Below are 19,378 nucleotides of genomic sequence, written 5' to 3'. Positions count from 1 at the left end.
AAAACCAGGTATCAGGCTGTTCAGCGCCATCCCGCACACGTTGCCCCAGAACTTGCTGAAATTTGAGCCAAGGCCTGGTTATGTCTACCTGCCCCCATCATTTTACTTCACACAGACACACACACACTGGCCCCCTCCCTTTTCTTCCTCTCCTTCACTCTTATCCTACACTCTCAGGGTCCCTAAGCAGCAAACTGTCCCCCACCTGAGGACATCTCTCTGACACCTCTGAGCACTGCCCAGAGAAAAGTCAGCTCATCATGGATGGGCCTGAGCCTGCAGAACAGAAGTGGCAGAGGACAAGCCCAGGAGGACAAGGACCAAGGAGAGGCTGAGCACAGGCCTTGGAGTCAGAGCCGCCTGGGTTCCCATCCAGGCTGGGTGAGCTGGGCAAGTCCGCTGACCTCTTGAGCTGCACCTGTAAAAGGGGGCTGCTCTGCTCCTCCCTCCTGGAGGATTCAGTGAGGGGGCAGCAAAGCGCTTGCTCACGCGGGGGAGCTGCGATCACTAATGCACCAGGGCCACCAGCGAGGGGGAGGTTCAGGGCTGAGCTGAAAAGCATCGGGGATGTGCTGAGGGCAAAGGCCAGCTCGGCTCCAACCTGACCCTCTTAGGCAGCCCCTTTGGCTGTTTCTTAAAGGCCTGGTTAAGATTCAAGCCCACCATGCCAACCCCGAGGGAGAAGAACGAAGCTCCTTCCTCAGGCAGCTCTAGAAGTGAGAGGGCCAGAGACCCCAGACACCACCCCCTTGCAGGCAGCCAGGTGAGGTAAACGGGGCTCAGAGGCGGGGAAGTGACTTGCCGGAAATCACACAGGGAGTGGAGCCAGGTCTCTCCTAAGCCCCAAGCCCTAAGTTAGACGGTGGGGGTAGGAGCCAGTGGAAGGAGTTGAGAGCCTTGCTTCCAGATCCCCGCTCTGCCTCGCGGCGGCCTGGGAGGGACTCGCTGCCTTGCCTCCCTAAGCCTACATTTCCTCATCTGACCCACCTTGTACGGTTGTTCATTAAAATGTTCATTTTCTTCCCTGGTTCTCAGAGGAAATTTGGAAAAGACAGACAAATGAAAAGAAAAGGAGAACTCTGCAGAATCCCACCCTCTTCACAGGTTCCTGCAGGAATGACACAGGGTGAGGCCGTGTGCCCGGCTGGGGCCGGAGCATCCCACCCACGCCTCCTCCAGAGGTGGCGGAAAGAGCTCTAGTCAGGGAATGAGGAGACCTGGGTTCCCGCCTTCATTCTGCCGTTGATCTTGGTCGCCGTCCCTGGGCAGTGCCTAAGGTCCCTTTAAACAGCAGTTCCCCAACAAATCCTGCTCACCCTGCACTTTGCAGCCTGGGCACAAAGCAAGTGGCCACACCCAGGGTTGGGTTTGGAGCTGCTCCAGGTCACACCCTGTTAAAATGAGTAAGCAGGGGGCCAAGGCCTGCCCACCGGGTTTTGGGGCACAGGGCAGCCGGGGACTGACAGGAAAGGGGGCTCTGGGCCCCAGAGGCCTTTAGGGTGGTCTGATGCAAAGAGATGCTCCCACGTCTTGGCTTAGGACTTGGACAAGTGACTTCACGTCTCTGCTCAGGTTCCTCATCTGTAAGATGCCTCATCCCGGGCATCTTGGCATCTTGACCAAGATAAGGAATGTGAAGAGTGCCAAGCAGTGCCTGGCACACGAGAGGCATTCAGTAAAAGAGCCATTCTTGCTGTGATCACTGAGCCCCTCCGGGAGGGAGGTACAGACAGATGCACTCAGCTCCTCTGGGAGGGAAGCAGTTCAAAACCACAGCTGTTACTGAAACTCTGCCGGGTCTCCTGAAAGCAGCTGGCCAGAGGAGAGACTGGGCCCACCACTGAGCGCCCTCCCTGGGGGTACCCAGCTCCTAAATCAGGTGGTACTGGGGAAAGTCAAGGCTGCAGAGAAGAGACTAATGATAACCTGCCTTGTGGGTCATTATCTCCCTATATGATCTTGGACAGTTCACATCCCCTCTCTGAGCCTCAGTTTCCCCCTGCAACATGGAGCTACTAAAACCATCTACTTCATAGGGTACAAAACTATTTTAGACTGTAAAATGCTGAACTAAAGATCGGTAAAAACTCCCGGTTATCTTTGGCTGCTTGACTTGTAAAATAGGAATAGCAGTCCTGCCACCTTCCTCCTAGTTGGAAATAATGTACAGGAAGGGGTTCTGAAAGTTTAAAGCCTTGAGCATTGACAAAGCAGGATTCCAGTAGCAGGGAGTGGGGCTCTGCCTGCAGCCAGCAATGGCTGGAGGCCAAGCCTGCTGATTGACACAGGTCAGATCAGTGCCTCTAGGGCAGAGGGGGTGGTCTTCTCCCTGTACTTGAACTTAACTCACCACTCACAACAAAGCCAACCTACAACATCCCCATCTCCCCTTCCTGGATCCTGCTTCCAAAACCCAGGACCTGGAAGAGACTTGAGATTAGTTAGTCCCACAGCTACTTCGTGCACACACACATTTTCAAGACAAGGAAATGGCTCAGACCAGGGCCAAGACTTGTCCAAGGACATGCAGTGAATTAGCGGCAATCAGGACCAGAAATCAGGCTCCCTAACTATCACCCCCACCTCCCAGGGCTCTTCCCACTCCACCCCACCCTATGGTTGTTTCGATTCTCATGGGCTCCAGGAATTCCACTCCCAAAAAACACACCCTGTGCCTGGTGCCACCACATTTTGGGCCCTCCCTGGCAACGGTCCTGCGGCTTTGAGAAAAGAACAGTCAATCTGAACAGGAACCTCAGAGGGCTGCCCCCACCTTGCACCTGCTACTGGCTGTCTGGGACAGAAGACTGGGCCTGGGGGAGGACCTAGGGCAGAAAACTGGGAAAGAGTTGGCTGGATGGAAAATTAGGAGTCTCAGCCAAACTGGACCTGAGAGACCTCCCCCTATTTTAAAGCTCCCATGGTATCCCCAGGCTCAGTTCTGTGCTTGGACAATAGCAGGTGCCCAGTACTGGTTTCTGCGCCAAACAATGAATGAAAGAATGAATGAATGACAGCAAATTGACTCCGTAGACTTCCCCAAGGTCACAGGGTGCACTGGGGGTAGGGCGTTGGGTCTCCACACTCCTGATCCAGCGCTCATTCCATTCCACCCCAGTGGATGAGGTTATTTCATCCCAAGTCTGAAAATGAAAGGCTCTTCTACTTAGATATTGGGGCAATGGGTTGTTCTGGAAGCTGAAAGCTCCCCTTCTCCCTCCCCAGACTCGACCTGCCTCACTCAGACTAGCTCCCAGGCGTCCCGCCCGCCTTTCCCACACCCGTAAAAGCAGAGAGGGAAGCGGTGCGGGGGCGGGGGGGGGTCCCCAGCATTACCGGCAGCCGGCCAGCAGGCACGCATCGCACAGCTTGGCCCTCCGGTCCGTGGGGGGTGGCGTCGAGGCAGGTGCCCGGCGCCGCAGCGGGAGGCACAGTCTGCGGGTACAGCTGGGTGTAGTAGGTGGTGGTGGCCGGGCAGAGCTGAGGGCTGCTGAGGCCGGGCGGCCACAGCTCCGTGGGGCTCATCGTGGGCAGACCCTTGGGGGGCGGCCCCGCGGCCGGAGCCAGGGCCCGCGGCCCTCGCAGCATGGCGAGCGCAGCGACCCCCTCCCCAGCCGGGCCTGGCGCGCCCGCCGGCACCTGCGGGCTTCGGAGCCCGCGGCGGCTCACACGGCCCGCGGCATGGCGCGGAGGCCGGGCAAGGCCGGACCCTCCCCTCCTGGCCCGCCGCCGAGCCGGGCAGTGCTTGGAGATCGCCGCTTGGAGATCGCCCCGCGCCGCCGGCGGCGGCGGCGGCACGGCCAGGGGATGCCCCGCCGCGAGGGCTGCTGCGACCAGCAAGGGCCCCGCGCCCCCTAAGGTTTCGGCGCCTGGGGTCTGGCCCGCTTCGAGAGGGGTCTCTGGGATGCCCACGGGCTCCGCAGAAACGCGATGCGCTCGGACGGGGGAGGGGGACCGATTGCACCGACTCCCTCTCGCCTCGCTCTCGAGTCCTTGAGCTTTTCTCTGCTTTTTTTTTTTTCTGTTTTTTTTTTTTTTTTTTAGCGCGAAACTGCGTGCCGCGAAATTCGGATCTCCCGCGGAAAATGCCGCGCTTCGGTTGGTCGCTGCAACAGGCACAGGCTCCACCCCCCGGAAGGACCCGTCCCCGAGGCGGTGATTGCAACACGAGCTGGATGCTTAAAGGGGACGCCACAGCTGCTGTCGCCCGGCGCCCGCCCGCGCTGACAGCCAGAGAAACAGACTGGGAGGGTGGTTCCCTCACAGAGCTGAGGCCTGGGCCCGAATTCCCTGGGGGTGGGGGGAACATTTTGGCGCGGAGTCTTGACCTGAGCCCAGACCCAGCAGTACGTTGCCCAGGCCACAGACCTTTTGCTAGTTTGCATTATAGCTCAGCCAACGATAACATATAGGTATTTATACCCTTTCCCCCCCCCCGCTAAAATGAAAGCCAGGAAACTGTTCTCTTTCTTGGCAAAGGGGCTGAGGGACGGAGCCTAACGTTTATACCTCTTCATAGGGGGATACTAACATCAACTGAGTGCCCACAGTATGCTTAGCACTCTGGAGATGATTACGTCTTATTTAATTTGATCCAACAGTCGTCAGAAGAGGAATGATGATCTTCGTGGTAAAGATGGACAGTCTGAGAGGCTAGGTAACTTGCCCAGGGTCACACAGAGAGATTCGCTGATTTGAGATCTGGCAGTTCAGTCTGGGACAGGCCCCGTCCTGAGCCCTTGCTTGTTCCAATAAGAGGCTCCTCCCCTGCTCTCCCAAGCTGTGCCCCTTGCAGGCTTGGGTGGGGGTCCAGAGTGCACAGTTCTGATTTGTTCACAGTTGTATTCCCAGAGCCCAACACTCAGTAAATATTTGAACATCTCCAGGTTTCTCCTCAACAATCCTTTTGTCACAGGTCTTCCCTCCCTCATTGCCGATAATCCATTTACATTCCTCATCTCTCCAGTTTAGAGAGGTCAAGGCTCAGAGAAGTGACCTTGGCTAGTGGGTGGCAGAGCTGCTAAAAGCTACTTCTTAATTCCAGGTCTGCTGATTCCTGCCTGGTGCTGTGTGATTTTTATGCAAGGCTGAGCCTGGCATTCAGAGCACTTCCAGAGTCAGTCCCCAGCTTAACACCTGATCCTCAGATCTGGAGGATGAGGTGGCAATAATGCATAGTGGTGAAGAGCCCAGACCTTGAAGTAGACAGCCCTGGGTTCAAACACAGGCCTGGCCACTTTACTGTGTGACCCCAGGGAAGTTTTGTAAACTCTCTGAGCTTGGTTTTCTTATCCCTTACCACTCACTTCATAAGGTTGTGGGGAAATCTCATGAGATAATGCATGTAAAGCACTCAGCACAGAGTGTGGTTCATAAGGAACCCCAAGAAATGGCAGCTGTGGTTACATCTCTGGCCTTATCTCCAGTACACAGACCCCTTTACTCCTGTCTACACATTTCACTGGTCTTTCGTGGCCCAGTTTATTTATTTATTACTATTATTATTTTATTTGAAAGAAAACAGACTTTATTGCCCAGCAATTAAAACCATTTGAACATGTATTTTTCTACATAACTTCTTGTGAGGTGATCAGTGTTCACTAAAATATTAATTTTCATCATTTGCTTCAATTCATGTCTTCTTGACCAATTCTTCATTTTTCTTTCCAAAATACTGTATGCCACACCTTTCAGGCAATGAAGAATTTTTAAACACCACAGCCAAGGACTTGAACTTTCATCTGCAAGTCCCTATACGCTTATTACATGCAGTTGTGCTCCCAGTGGTTTTCTCACAGCCATCGTCTACAACAAGTTTTTGGAAAACACTTATCATGACAACCTTCATTCACCTTCAACTCATAGGCTCTGTTGCACCTTGAAGAGCCTGGTGACAGGCCTCCAGGCGCTGCTGCCCTGCCCACACAGCTGATGGTGTCTCTGGTGACTTCTTTCCTCAGCGGCCACACGGGAAAAAGTTTCATAGCCTAGTTTAAACATCACCTCCTCCAGGAAGCCTTCCCTGCCCGCCTCCCCTCTCCCAGTCAGAGTGCCTCTCTCCCTCTTTAGACCCTTCGTGTGTTCTGCCTCAAAAAACAAGGCTTTGTTTTCATGCCTTGTTTATCTGTTGGGTTCTAAGCTCTCTCAAGGGACCAGGTGGTATCTCTCTCTGAATGCCCCTCAGCATCTAGGGCCTGGCGTGGCATGCTGAAGATGGGAAATAAATAGATTAAATGATTCACTCATCTTCCCAGCAAAGAGTGGCAGAAGTTAATGAGATCTGAAGTCAGAGGCTCAGCAGGCCCAGATTCAAGTCCCACCCCCCACCTGCCATCTGAGCGCCGCTGGACAGGCTGCTGCTCTACCTCTCAACATCAATTTCCTCAACCATCAAATACCGATAATGCTTCCACTTGGCCAATGTCACAGGACTTCAGGGATATCATTAAGAGGATGATGGTGATGACGATCGTTAATATTTACAGAACCTACTGTGTGCTGGGCTCCAAACACTTGGGCATCTCCTCTGATCCTCACGTCACCCCTGTGGGACAGGCACGATTATTAACCCCATTTTACAGATGAGGGAACCTGGAAGGAATTGTGGCCGAGTAGGTTTGGGGAAGGAGCAGGGCCCCAGGGCCAGAAAGGGAAATGGGGGTGGCAGGGTGGGGCTGGGATGAAAGAAGGGAGCCGGCAAGGGGGCCGTGAGCCAGCTCTCCGTGGTTGAGAACCGGGCAGCTGGGGCTGGCTTTAGAGTTTCACTGCCTGGGAACTAATTCCTGCCAGAGGTGTGAGATGCAGATCTGCACTGGGTCACCCTGAACGTGAATTCCTGCCACATCCATTCCTAGTGTAGGGCTCTTAAGTCAGGTTGCTGGATCTCTCTGAGCCTCAAATTACTCATCTTTGAAATGGGAATGGCAAAAGTGACCTTTGCATTTACCATGAAGATTCAATAAGGGATTGGATACAAAGTCCTCAGAGGGGCGCATAGCAGGTATTTAATATATTTTCACTGAGATTTGTGTGAGATGGACTGGAGAGGCCCTCACATGGAACTGAATTAAAATACTTGCAGTTTTCCCTTCACGCCCTACACGCTCCCATTTCCCAGGCTTGGCATCCATGGCTCCATATCCACAAGGCCTCTCCTCCCTCCCAACCCCATGTGACAAATCTGACCCGCCCTTCAAGGCCCAACTCAAATGGTGGAGTGACAGGAACAAAGAGTCTGAAGTCAGACATCTTCAAAGTCCTTGGGAACACGACCCATGCTGTGTTTTCACCTTCATGCCCTCCTCCCTGAGAGTGCCGGGCACACAGTAGGTCTGCAGTAAGTGATGATGGTGTTAAGAGCTCACGTTTCCTGAACACTTCCTCAGTGTAAAGCACCAGACAGGCACTTTACATGCGTTATTATATTGAAACCTCCCAACTATCCTACAACGTAGGTACAATAAGGAAACTGAGGCTCAAACATGTAGGGGATTTGAGCAAGGGTTGGTTAAAGAGGAAACCAGGATCTGAACTCAGATCTCTATCTCCCAAGGCACTGAGCCATTCTGAGCAAAGAACTGAGCCCCAGAACCAACCCCACTGAAGGAGGGTATGTTCTGCCAGTGAACCCGGAGTTCCAGTGCTGCAGGCGTCGTTGGGGGTGGGAAGAGTGTGCCCACAACTAGATAAGTTAGGGATGCTTAGTCCCATTTTCCAGATGAGGAAGCTGAGGCACGGGGGACATTAAATGAGACCGTACAGTTGGTAAAGGAGAAAGCCCTGTTCCAGCCAGGCCCAAAAGCCCTAGAAAAGCCCCCAAACCAAAGCAAACTTCCATCGCAGCTGGTGTACCTCATCCCTGGTATATCTTCTCCTGAAAAATGCCTCTGATTCCCTCTACTCAAAGCCCTACTTTTCAAAATACAAAATGCTTGACAGAAACTTCCTGAAGGCACAGACCTCCCGTTCTGGGGCTCCCCAGTGTGTTATCTGTTCACATAAATCCAAAATCAGACAGAAGCCAAATCAGAGCTGTGGGAAGGAAGAGGGAAAAAAATCTCTGCTCCATCATATTTGTGCTTCTCTGTAAAGTCTTTTCCAACTATTCTAAAATGTGTTACTTTGGTAATTGGAGAGAAAAAGTTATTTTTTTTAAAAAAGAAATAAGTTGCTGCTTCAGGGAAGTTCTGCTATTGATAATGATCCTTTCACTGGAAAACTGTTGGAATGTGAGGTTCACAGGTTCATAGACTGGCACATAGTAAATACTATATGAATGTTTGTTAAGTAAGTAAAACTCTGGGCCCTGACACTCCGTAAGCTGTGGGCTCTTGGGCATATCATTGCACTACTCTGAGCCTCAGTTTCTTCACCTGAGAAGTGGGGCAAATCATGGCTTCCTCATAGAGTTGTTGTGATAGTTGAAGTAAATCCGGGATGGTACGAGAATGTGCTGTGTGTGTGTGTGTGCGCACACGTTTGGCATATTACCAAAATGTATTGAGAAGATAAAGGATTTGAATGGACAATTCTCCAAAGAAGATATACAGAGGCCAATAAGCACATAAAAATGTGCCCAATATCATTAGACATTAAGAAGTGAAAATCAAAGCCACAACAAGAGGGACTTCCCTGGTGGTCCAGTGGTGAGGACTCCGCACTTCCACGGCAGGGGGCATGGGTTTGATCCCTGATCAGGGAACTAAGATTCTGCATGCCGTGTGGAGCGGCCAAAAGAAAAAAAAAAAAAAAACCCACAACAAGATTCACACATACTAGAATGGCTATAATCAAAAAGAATGACAATAACAAGTATTGGCCAGGACATGTAGAAATTGGAGCCCTCATATATTGCTGGTGGGAATGTAAATTGGTGTAGCAACGTTGGAAAACAGTTTGGCAGTTCCTCAAAAAGTTATACACAGAGTTACCATATGACCCAGGAATTCCACTCCTAGATATATTCCCAAGAGAACTAATGACAAATGTTTTCATAGCAGCATTATTCATAATAAGCAAAACCTGGAAACAACCCAAATGTCCATCAACTGATGACTGTTTAAAGAAATGTGGTATATCCATACAGAGGGATATTATTCAGTCATAAAAAGAAATGAAGGGGACTTCCCTGGTGGTCCAGTGGTTAAGAATCTGCCTTCCAATGCAGGGGATGTGGGTTCGATCCCTGGTTGGGGAACTAAGATTCCTACATGCCGTTGGGCAACTAAGCCCACACGCACAACTAAAGAGCCTGCATGCCGCAACAAAGATTCTGCGTGCTGTGACTAAGACCCCACGCAGCCTAATTAATTAATTAAAACAAAACAAAGCAAAAAAGAAATGAAGTACTGATACCTGCTACAATGTGGTCGAGTCTTGAAAACATCATGCTAAGTGAAAGAAACGAGACACAAAAGGCTACATATTATATTATTACATTTATGTGAGATGTCTAGAATAGGCAAACCTATAGAGACAGAAAGTTGATTAGTGTTGCCCGTGTGGGTCGGTTTCATCTTACAGATGAGGAAACTGAAGCTTAGAGAGGCTAAGTTCCACTATGCCCACCTATCTGTGTGACTTTGGACTGGTGGCTTCACCTTCTAGAGGCTTAGTTTTCTCATCTATAAAATGGAGGTGATGACGAGCACCTGAAAGGGTGGTTGCACATCCTTCATATTTGTTAGTTCATTTTCCCTTCTCTCTGGCCTTTGGGTGGAAGCTGGTGGGGTTGAAGGGTTAAGGCTGCCATCTAGCGGTGAACTCCAGTACCTGCCAAAAGCCTGCGAGGCTATCTATTAACAAGTTAACCCCCTACGGACTTAGGGAGGAGAAAAAGAATGTGAAAGATGCAGCCCCGCTGGGAAGGCCAGGGCTACCAGATTGGCCAAATTCTTTCCAGATGTTTCCAGACCCTGTAGATGCTTTTCACAGATGTTGAGTCTCGTGGGTCTCATTGGAGGAGGACAATCGGATTTAGGTCCCTGTAGAGGTGCCCAGAGGAGCTTGGGGAAGCACAACCTACAATTCATGGGATTATCAATTTATTCCTTTTCCCGAAGGAACTCTTTAGGGTTTTTTTAAGATTTATTTATTATTTATTTATTTATTTATTTTTGGCTGCGTCGGGTCTTAGTTGCAGCACGCGGGATCTCCATTGATGCATGCGGGATATTTTGATGCTGCACGTGGGCTTCTCTCTAATTGTGGCGGCGGGTTTTCTCTTCTCCAGCTGTGGCGCGCAGGTTCCAGAGCGTGTGGGCTCTGTAGTTTGAGGCATGGGGGCTCTCTAGCTGAGGTGAGTGAGCTCAGTAGTTGTGGCACGCGGGCTTAGTTGCCCCATTGCAAGTGGGATCTTAGTTCCCTGACCAGGGATCGAACCCACATCCCCTGCATTGTAAGGCAGATTCTTTACCACTGGACCACCGGGGAAGTCCCCCAAGGAACTCTTTAAAACACACATTTGCTTATGGTGTTGCAAATAGCTCCCAGCATGGCCTGATCACCCCACCCCCTGCCAGCCCCTCTGATCTTCAGCCTCCTTCACACAGGGACCTTAGGCTCTCATAAAACACACTTTTTCCGACAACCCTTCTGACATCCCTGCTCTCCCTGTAAGCCCACAGTATTCTCTCTGCTTGGGATGCTTCTCTCCACCTCTTCTACCAGGAAAAAAAGAGGTCTGCTCTCAGACACAAGTTTCTCAGATACACAGCTCATTGAGAATGCTGTATACCCCATATGCACATGTGATCTCAAACAATGCTTGGTAAAAATGGGTGTACTTTCCATTGACAGATGAATGGATAAAGAGGATGTGGTACATATATACAACTGAATATTACTCCTCCATTAAAAAGAATGAAATAATGCCATTTGCAGCAACATGGGTGGACCTGGAGATTATCATACTAAGTGAAGTAAGTCAGACAAAGACAAATATGATATTGCTTGCATGTGGAATCTAAAAAAAAGATACAAATGAACTTATTTACAAGACAGAAACAGACTCACAGACTTACAGAATGAACTTATGGTTACCAGGAAGGAAGGTGGTAACCAGGGGGCGGGATAGATTGGGAGTCTGGGATTGACATGTACACAGTGATATATTTAAAATAGATAACCAACAAGGATCTACTGTATAGCACAGGGAACGATGCTCAATATTCTGTAATAACCTAAATGGGAAAAGAATTTGAAAAAGAATAGATACATGTATATGTAAAACTGAACCACTTTGCTGTACACCTAAAACTAACACAACATTGTTAATTAACTATGCTCCAATATAAAATAAAAAAAATTTTTAAATGGGTGTATTTTAACTCTTTAGTTGAACAGAATTGAAGCCTGGGACAGCAACATCAAGAATCCAGATCAATTATTAACATAAAAAAATAAGACTCAGAAGTATTTTGAAATAAGCAAGACATCCAGTCTTTGGAGTCCAAGTGGTATTGGCCACAGTATGAGTATGGGTGGTGATAGCTTACAGCACCCATTTCTCAGAAGCTGACTCTGATCCCTGCCCCCCACCTCCTGTTAGGAATCTCAATCTGTCATCATTTCATATTGTAATTGTTTTTCTGTTCTGTCCTTCCCCACCAGATTTAAGTCACTCCTTGTCTTCTTTATCTTCACACCCCTGTATCCAGCCCAGTGCCCATCGTGGAATAGAAGCCCAAGAATTGCTTACTGAACTGAACTCAGTGAAAGATTTTTGGAATAGTTGAGAGGCCACTTGGCCACTGTCAGAGGCTCTGTGACTCTGCAAGCCAAAGAGGTCACCAGGGTCAGAATTCTCAGGTATCTCCTATTCCTGGTTTATGGAGAGAGGAGAAGTATCCCTCTGCCCACCCCTCTGCCCCCATGATCATTCCTCCCCCAAAATGCAGATAAAAATGATGCAAATAGTAGCAAATCAAGTATATTCATACCCCAAATCCACTTCAGTTACCATGAAGTGGTACCATAGCCCTAAGAAGAAGCCACAATTAGCCCCATTTTACAGGTGATAGAACTGAGGCCAGGAGTAGCTAAAGAGAAACTGAGACTCAGAGAGTTTAGGTACTTTTCCCAAGATCACAGGGCTGGTGATGGTGGAGCAGGTTTTGAGCGAGGGCAGTCTGGGTTCACCCTCTCAACCACTCTGCTACCTTTCCTTCCTTCTGGATGTCGTCTGAAAGCCTTGGCTTCAGCATGTATAAGTAGGATAAGAACACCCACATCTCAAAGTGGCTGTGAGGATTAGACCTGCGTGTGGGCGTCTGGAACACACTAGATACCAAGGAAAAAGAGGTAATAATTTTTGCTCCTCTTGAGAGCCGAAGCTGACAATTGCAGCAACTGGCCACCAGGGGGAAATCATGCGCTGAAGACCTAATACCTTCCCAGGCCCTGGTTCCATGGTTAAGAATTTCGCTGACACCTTACTTTCCCTGTGCCCAACCCTGTAATCAATGACATCTCACCAGTGCAGAACCTCACAGAACTAACTTTCTTACAAAAGAAATAAGGTTTAGGCCTTAAACGCATCCAAGGCCCCTTTGCCAACACCAGTTCTGAGAGGATGTATGTTGGGGAGAGCCCAGCTGTGTCCCACTTGGTGGTGGCAGTGGTGGGGGGTGGTGATTATCAGGAGTGCCCCTTCTGCTGGAGGCTGGGCTCCTGGAGCCACAGCTGCAGGGTGAAGGGTGGCAGGGAGGGCTTTGAAATTGTCTCCCTAGGGATTTCCATGGTTACAGATTAATGCCGGCAGAGCACTAGACTGGGTCCTTTATCTGTATTGTCTCCTGGGGAGACAATGGGCTTTAGGGATGGGGGGGCCCTCCATGCAGATCACTGCTGCAGCAGGGTCCTTGTGTGCCCCGCTCTGTGCATCCCCTGACCCCGGCTACTGGGGCTGAGAGACTGGGGCATGGGGGTCAGCCTTGGCAATCACTCCTTGCTGTAGGGTACAACACTACTGCTGCAAAGACTTGGGAGAGGCCATCTTTCAGGCTCCAAAACAGCAAAGCTGCAGAGGCCACAGGGTGTTCAATAAAAAGCACACATTTTGGAGTCAGCCCTGATTATATCATGATTCTGACTTGGACAAGTTATTTTACCTGCCTGAGTCTCAGTTTCCTCATCTAGAAAGTGGGGGCAGCACCTGCTTTATAAAATTACTGTGAGAAAGCATTAAGCACAAAGCCTGGTGTCAAGATGCTCAGAGAGGACCTGAGCTCAGACGGGCTCATAGCATATCCGGGTCATAGGACCAGCTCTGTCACTCACTCTGTGGCCTTAACCAAGGCCCTCCTCCTCTCTGGGCCCTAGCTGCCCCATGTGACTTGGGGACTTTGAAAGGTTTATCAAGGATGAGATGAAATGATGATAAGAAAATGCTTGGAAAAATAGAAATCAAACCCTGAACACACAACTCTGCCTTCCAGGACTTAAAGGTACTTGTAATATACAGCACATGATCATAGGGGGCATGTGGCATTTGGGTGAGCTGAATCTTTGGAGCTATGGCAGAAAAGGGAGATTATTTAGGAGGCGGGACACGGAGGGTCTCAGAATCAGGGAGTTATTCCAGAAAGATCTGCCACCCTGATTAACAAAAGAAACAAAAGCACAGAGAGGGAATTCCCTGGCGGTCCAGTGGTTAGGACTCCGTGCTTTTCACTGCTGAGGACACGGGTTTGATCCCCAGTGGGGGAACTAAGATCCCACAAGCCTCGGGGAACAGCCAAAAAAAAAAAAGCACAGAGAACTGAAGGGACTCAGCTCTCTGCCACCCAGTTTAATCACCCTGTCCTGTCACCAGCTTCTTCTCCAAGGAAAGGGTGTGTCTAGGTGGAGAAGAAAGGAAGGAGTAAGGGAAAGTTACTGTCACTTATGGGACACGTTTAAATGAGGTTAAGTTGATCGTTAGCCCCATTTTACAGATAAGGAAACTAAAGATTGCTATTATGGTTATTCAACTGGATTGGCCAACCAATGTATAAGACCCCAAAATAAAAATAATATGCCTGCAGAATGGAAGACAGAACTTGCTCAAGGGAAAAGTAAAACAATCCTTTCACCTTTAAATAATCAGCAGAGGGACTTCCCTGGTGGTGCAGTAGATGGGACTCTGTGCTCCCAATGCAGGGGGCCCGAGTTCGATCCCTGGTCAGGGAACTAGATCCTACCTGCATGACGCAACTAAGAGTTCGCATGCTGCAACTAAGGAGCCCACGTGCTGCAACTAAAGAGCCCACCTGCCACAACTAAGACCCGGTGCAACCAAATAAATAAATAAATACATATTTTAAAAAATAAATAAATAAATAATCAGCAGAGGGAATCAAAAACTTTTAAATGTTTATCACTCATCCTTCCATTACGATGCACTTAGCCCAGAGTCTTGCACAGAGTAAGTATTCAGGAAATGAAAGTTCTTATCACCATTACTGTTTTTATTAAATTCACTGCTACACATTCAATGCAGGGGATACAAAGGTAAATAAAACTCCCTCCTGTCTTTGAGGAATTCAGCCTAGTGAGAGGGAAAGGGGGGTGCAAAAAATAATCTCTTACACTTGCTGGACTTTACAATGTACAAAAACCACTTTTACATGCACCATCTCACTGAATTCTCAAAACCACCTCATAAGGAAGGCATTCTTCCCATTTTAGAGATAAGGAAACTGAGGCTCAGTGGGCTCCAATGACTTGCCCAGACATTGTAAAATATGAATAAAAGAGGAAAGAAAATAATTTTAGGAGGAAAACCACCTTTATTGGATTAACAGATGTGTTTTAAAAGCAATAAAGAAAAAAAAAAGCAATAAAAAGCAATAAAGTGTATTAATTATATAAGGCACAAAGACCATAATCCTGTTTTATTAAAGAATATAAAAAAGCTACCTCTTACCGAGTTAAAAAACCAGCCAGGCTTTGAAGAACTCTCACTTATGGAGCAATGACTACGTGCCAGGCACTTTTTGTGCATTTCTCTAATCCTCACAGCAACCCTGAAAGGTAGAAACGGTTAGCCCCCCTTCACGGATGAGAAGCCAAAGCTCAGAGAGGTGAAGCTAGTGCACAGCAAGGAGGGGAGAGAACGAGGACTGAGACCTGGGCTCTGATACTCAGGTTACGAGCTAGAGCCAGGGCTTCCTCCCAGGTCAGTTTTGCCAAGGAAATCTCCTGCTGAGAGGTGAGCACAGCTTCTTGTCTCCCTCCACAGAGCACAGTGAGTGGGAGGGAGGTGCAGGCAGCTCTCCAAGGTAAGAGAAAGCAGCACAGCATAGCATGCCCTTCTTCACAGTGTGCGTGTGTGTGTCTTCACGTATGTGTGTGTGTACACGCACATGAGGTGTGTGAAGTTGTGTGGAGGTGGCTGTGTGCGAAGTTGGCTGGGCTCTGGGTCTCACAAAACCATATGATTTATCTGTACTTCTTCCTGAAATGTCAATTTTATTTTTTAAAAATTGAGACATTACGATTCTATATAAAAGCACAGATGGCTATAGAATGTATGAGAACACACTTCACATGGTATGCTAAGATAAGGAATGACAGCTAGCATTTGGGGGGTTCCTATTATGTGCCAAGCATTAGACGGAGAGTGCTATGTGTTAACTAATTTAATCCTCACAAAGTAGGGACTTTTATTATCCCCATTTTATAGGTGCAGACACTGAGGATGAAGGAAGCTAAGGAATTTGTCCAAGTTCACACTGCTAGTGGGGGACTACAGGCACTCACAGGCATTTCAGTAGCCAAATATTGTTATGTTCAATCAAAAGTTTACAAAAAGATTCACAAGGACTTCCCTGGCGGTCCAGTGGTTAAAACTCCATGCTTCCAAGGCAGGGGGGTGCGGGTTAGATCCCTGGTCAGGGAACTAAGATCCCACATGCTGCGTGGCAGGGCCAAAAAAAAAAAAAAAAAAAAAAATCCAAGAAGATTCACAGATGAGGATGACGACAAAGAAGCAGGTGGTTCCCGCTCCACTAGATCTTGGTAAAATTATAAGGGCTGCCAATTTCAAGCATCTCATCTGTGCCAGGTACTCTATCTCTGTTGTCTTATTTAACTCCTACAACAACCCTATGAAAGAGGTACTATTGGGAGCTTCAGATGAAAAACTGAGGCTCACAGAGGTGGTCACACAGCTAAGAAGTGGCAGAGACAGGTCTGTCTGATCACAAAGCTCCTGCTCATACCCGTAAATATGCCACGTTCAGCCTCCAGGTCCTCTGGCCTCTGGGTCATGTCCTTCCTACCCCAAACCCCAACCCCCATTCTCTTCTAAAAAGGGGTGCTTTCATGAGTAAGCTGGCTCTGGATCAGGCTGAGCCTGGGTCTAAAGCTCTGTCCTTCCACCAGCTGAAAACACATTTGTCATGAAATAATTACAAATCCCAATAATGAGAAAGGAGTAGCTGGGCACGGATTGGGAGTGTGAAGATCTGGTTTTTAATCTCTAGGTTTGTGAGGGGTTCTTTCCCTATGACATTGGATGAGTTGCTTACCCCTTCTGGGACTCCAGTTTCCATCTGTGAAACGGGACTATTCCTAACTCCAACTGTGACTTACTGAGTGCCTCCATTTGCTGGCAGCCTTCTCAGTGCTTTACCTTCAGTTCCTCACTAAATACTCAGTGGGACTCTGTGGTGGCCCTGTGCTGGTTCTCTGAGGCTCAGAGAGGTAAAGGAGTTTGTCCAAGGTGGCAGAGCCTGGGAGTGGAGATGCTGGACTGCGGCCCTGCTTTTTAAGTCCCTGCACTATTCCTCAAGGCACCAAGCTGTCGGGCTGATCAGATACTCCTGTGTGTGTGTGAAAGGCCCCTGAAGAGCACACATGCTAGACAGGCAGTGCTGAGATGCTGGGATTGGATTATGCCAACAATACTGCCATCTGGAAAGATGAGGGAGGAATTATGTGAGGAATCTGACAACCATGCCCACCAAGCTCTGCGGATGGCGTCACCCACGGCCTACCAAGTGCCAGGCGCTTTACATATGTCGTCTGCTTTAATCATCACAGCAGCCATCTAAGGCTCTGAGAGGGTAAATAACTTACCTGTGATGGCATAGCTGACACATGACAAAGCTGGGATTTCAGCCAGCATCTGATTCCCAAACTCACAGAAAGTACGGGAGGGCTGTGGGGTCTGGCTGAGGCCAATTCTGTGTGACCATTGGTTTGTACAAAGTGAAAAGAACTGCAGGGAATTCCCTGGCGGTCCAGTGGTTAGGACTCGGTGCTTTCACTGCTGTGGCTCGGGTTCAGTCCCTGGCTGGGGAACTAAGATCCTGCAAGCCGTGCGGCACGACCAAAAAATATATAAAATTAAATAAAATCTAAAACTGCAGACATCAACAGGACTGGATGTGGAAGCTATGTTGGAGACCTGGGCTCTGACACTTACTCCAGGGACCTTTGGCAGGTCCCTTAATATCTGTGAGCCTCACAGGGGTGAAACGGAGGCAGTCCCCCGGTCTCGCATTACCACATAGACTAAAATGCTGTATACTAGTGAATGGCCTCTTTTGAACACTTTCTTGCTGCTGTCTTTGAACGTGGAGTCAAACTTGCCGAGGGAAACGTGATGAACAGGAGTCAGGACCAACGTTTAGGCCCCTCAGGGCCCACCTGGATGAACCCTGGATGGAAGCTGGGATCAACCCTTCATGCATCTGGACCCAACGCAAAAACTGCCAAGGGCCCTGATGGGGAAGAGACGTGCGTGAGTGGTGGTGCAGGGGACTGTCTGTCTTGACGGTCCCTAAGTACTTGTCTCCTCCCCCCAGAACCTACAGTGGCCAAGTACCCAGTGTCTTGAAACCTTTTTTTTTTTTTTTTTTTAATGCTAAAAACGGCATAGACTGGAAACAAAACCAGGTTCAGGAAGAACCTGGATCGGTGAGCGGGCAGGTTATTCTGGGGAGTCTGCCTTGGGTACCCTCATTGCCACACAACACACACTTTTAGCCCCAAACCGACCAACTGCCAGCTGGCCAGCGACCACCTCGACTTAGGGTAATGAGTTCCATATGTTTCCATAAGAACCCAGCTAAGCTTTTCCCCAGCAGTTCTTAAAAAGTGTTCTCTCTCCTCCCTGGCTTCACTTGGCCACCCTTGTTTCATTTGCTCCGAATGAGGGCGCGAGGGAGGGGGCTGGGTGGCAATGACAAGGACACAATGCTTTAGGGAGTCACCATTCCCTGACTTCACATTTCCAGATCCTCAGGTGGGGGGCTGTGCAGTCCACCAGCCCCTGGCAGTCCCTCTGTGAGAGCTGTGTGATTCCTGAAGCCTCTCAGGGCCTCAGCTGCCCCATCTCTAAAGTGGGAATAACAGTCCTTGCTCTGGGGAGGCAGAGTATCACACGAAGTTTCCTAGATACAAAGTTAGGAGGCATGGGTTCGAGTCCTGTCTTTTTTTTTTTTTTTTGGCCATGCTTGCAGGACATTAGTTCCCCAACCAGGGATTGAACCTGGGTCACGGCAGTGAAAGTGCTGAGTCCTAACCACTGGACCGCCAGGGAATTCCCTCAAGTTCTGTCTTGACCACGAATTTACTGTGTGTCCCTGGGCAGGCTCCTTCCCCTCTTGGGCCACATGTGTGACCTCTAAGGGTCCTTCCATCCCTGACGGCCTTTAGGTTTATGAACAAATGACAGAAAGGTACAGGGAAGAGCATCAACTTACCTGTTAAACACGGGTGGCTCCAAGGCCGGATCCCTTGGAAGCCCAAGGCCTCCCTGCCACGGCCAGTGTTACTGCCAGTCTGACCATGGTCTGGCCCAATGAGGGTTTTGCCTCCAGGCTCTGGCACAAGGTAGGAGCAGGGTGGAGCTGAGGACAGGGAGTGTCCCAGATGGAAGGGCAGCTCCACAGCCTGGGTGATGCAGGGAGAGGCTATGGTCAGCCCCCAGCCATGGAGGGATATGAATCCTAGTTCAGAGAGCTACAGCGCCCCCTTCCCCTTATCTGGCTTCCCCTTATACCAAAGGCAACCCCTAAATCCTGGTCTCTGGGTGACCTACTACCCTGATCCAGACTGTCCACTGACTCTACCCAAAGACTGACTCACTAGCCTTGGCCGCTGATGCTATTCAGACTAACCCTCACACCCTGTCTATTAAGCCCAGCCACAGACTGCCGGCTGCCAACTTCTACCCACACTATCTCCAAACCTTGCCAGTCTGGCTGAACCCCAATTCTGGCCACACTCTGACCCCTCACTCTACTTTCAGACTGACCCCTGATTTCGGTCACAAAGTGACCCCCTGACCTTGCCACTGACTGACCCTTAACAGCAGAAATAATCAGAGAACAATTAAATGCTAAACTCTAAGTGAAATAGGACAGGGAGGAGAGTCGGGCGGGGTGGG

The 19,378-nt window shown here is 49.4% G+C and overlaps 1 protein-coding gene across 2 annotated transcripts in view; it reads right to left on the bottom strand.

Moving 5' to 3' along the window:
• E2F2 (E2F transcription factor 2) overlaps positions 1 to 19,346 on the bottom strand; it is a 36,159-nt gene extending 16,813 nt beyond the window's left edge. Inside the window, exon 1 of one of the 2 annotated variants that reach the window (XM_082351147.1) lies at positions 3,337 to 19,346. In XM_082351147.1, coding sequence (XP_082207273.1) covers positions 3,337 to 3,588 — 252 coding nt within the window. In that variant the 5' untranslated portion in view covers positions 3,589 to 19,346. The remainder of the gene's footprint in view (positions 1 to 3,336) is intronic. The other variant, XM_082351146.1, reaches the window with a different exon arrangement.
• Positions 19,347 to 19,378: the final 32 nt, after the last annotated feature.

This window comes from Balaenoptera borealis, assembly GCF_965194805.1.
Source record: "Balaenoptera borealis genome assembly, chromosome: 1".
Classification (NCBI taxonomy): domain Eukaryota; kingdom Metazoa; phylum Chordata; class Mammalia; order Artiodactyla; family Balaenopteridae; genus Balaenoptera; species Balaenoptera borealis.
The sequence above is the reverse complement of the archived record's forward strand: the minus strand, read 5'-3'. Positions and strand labels throughout refer to the sequence as shown.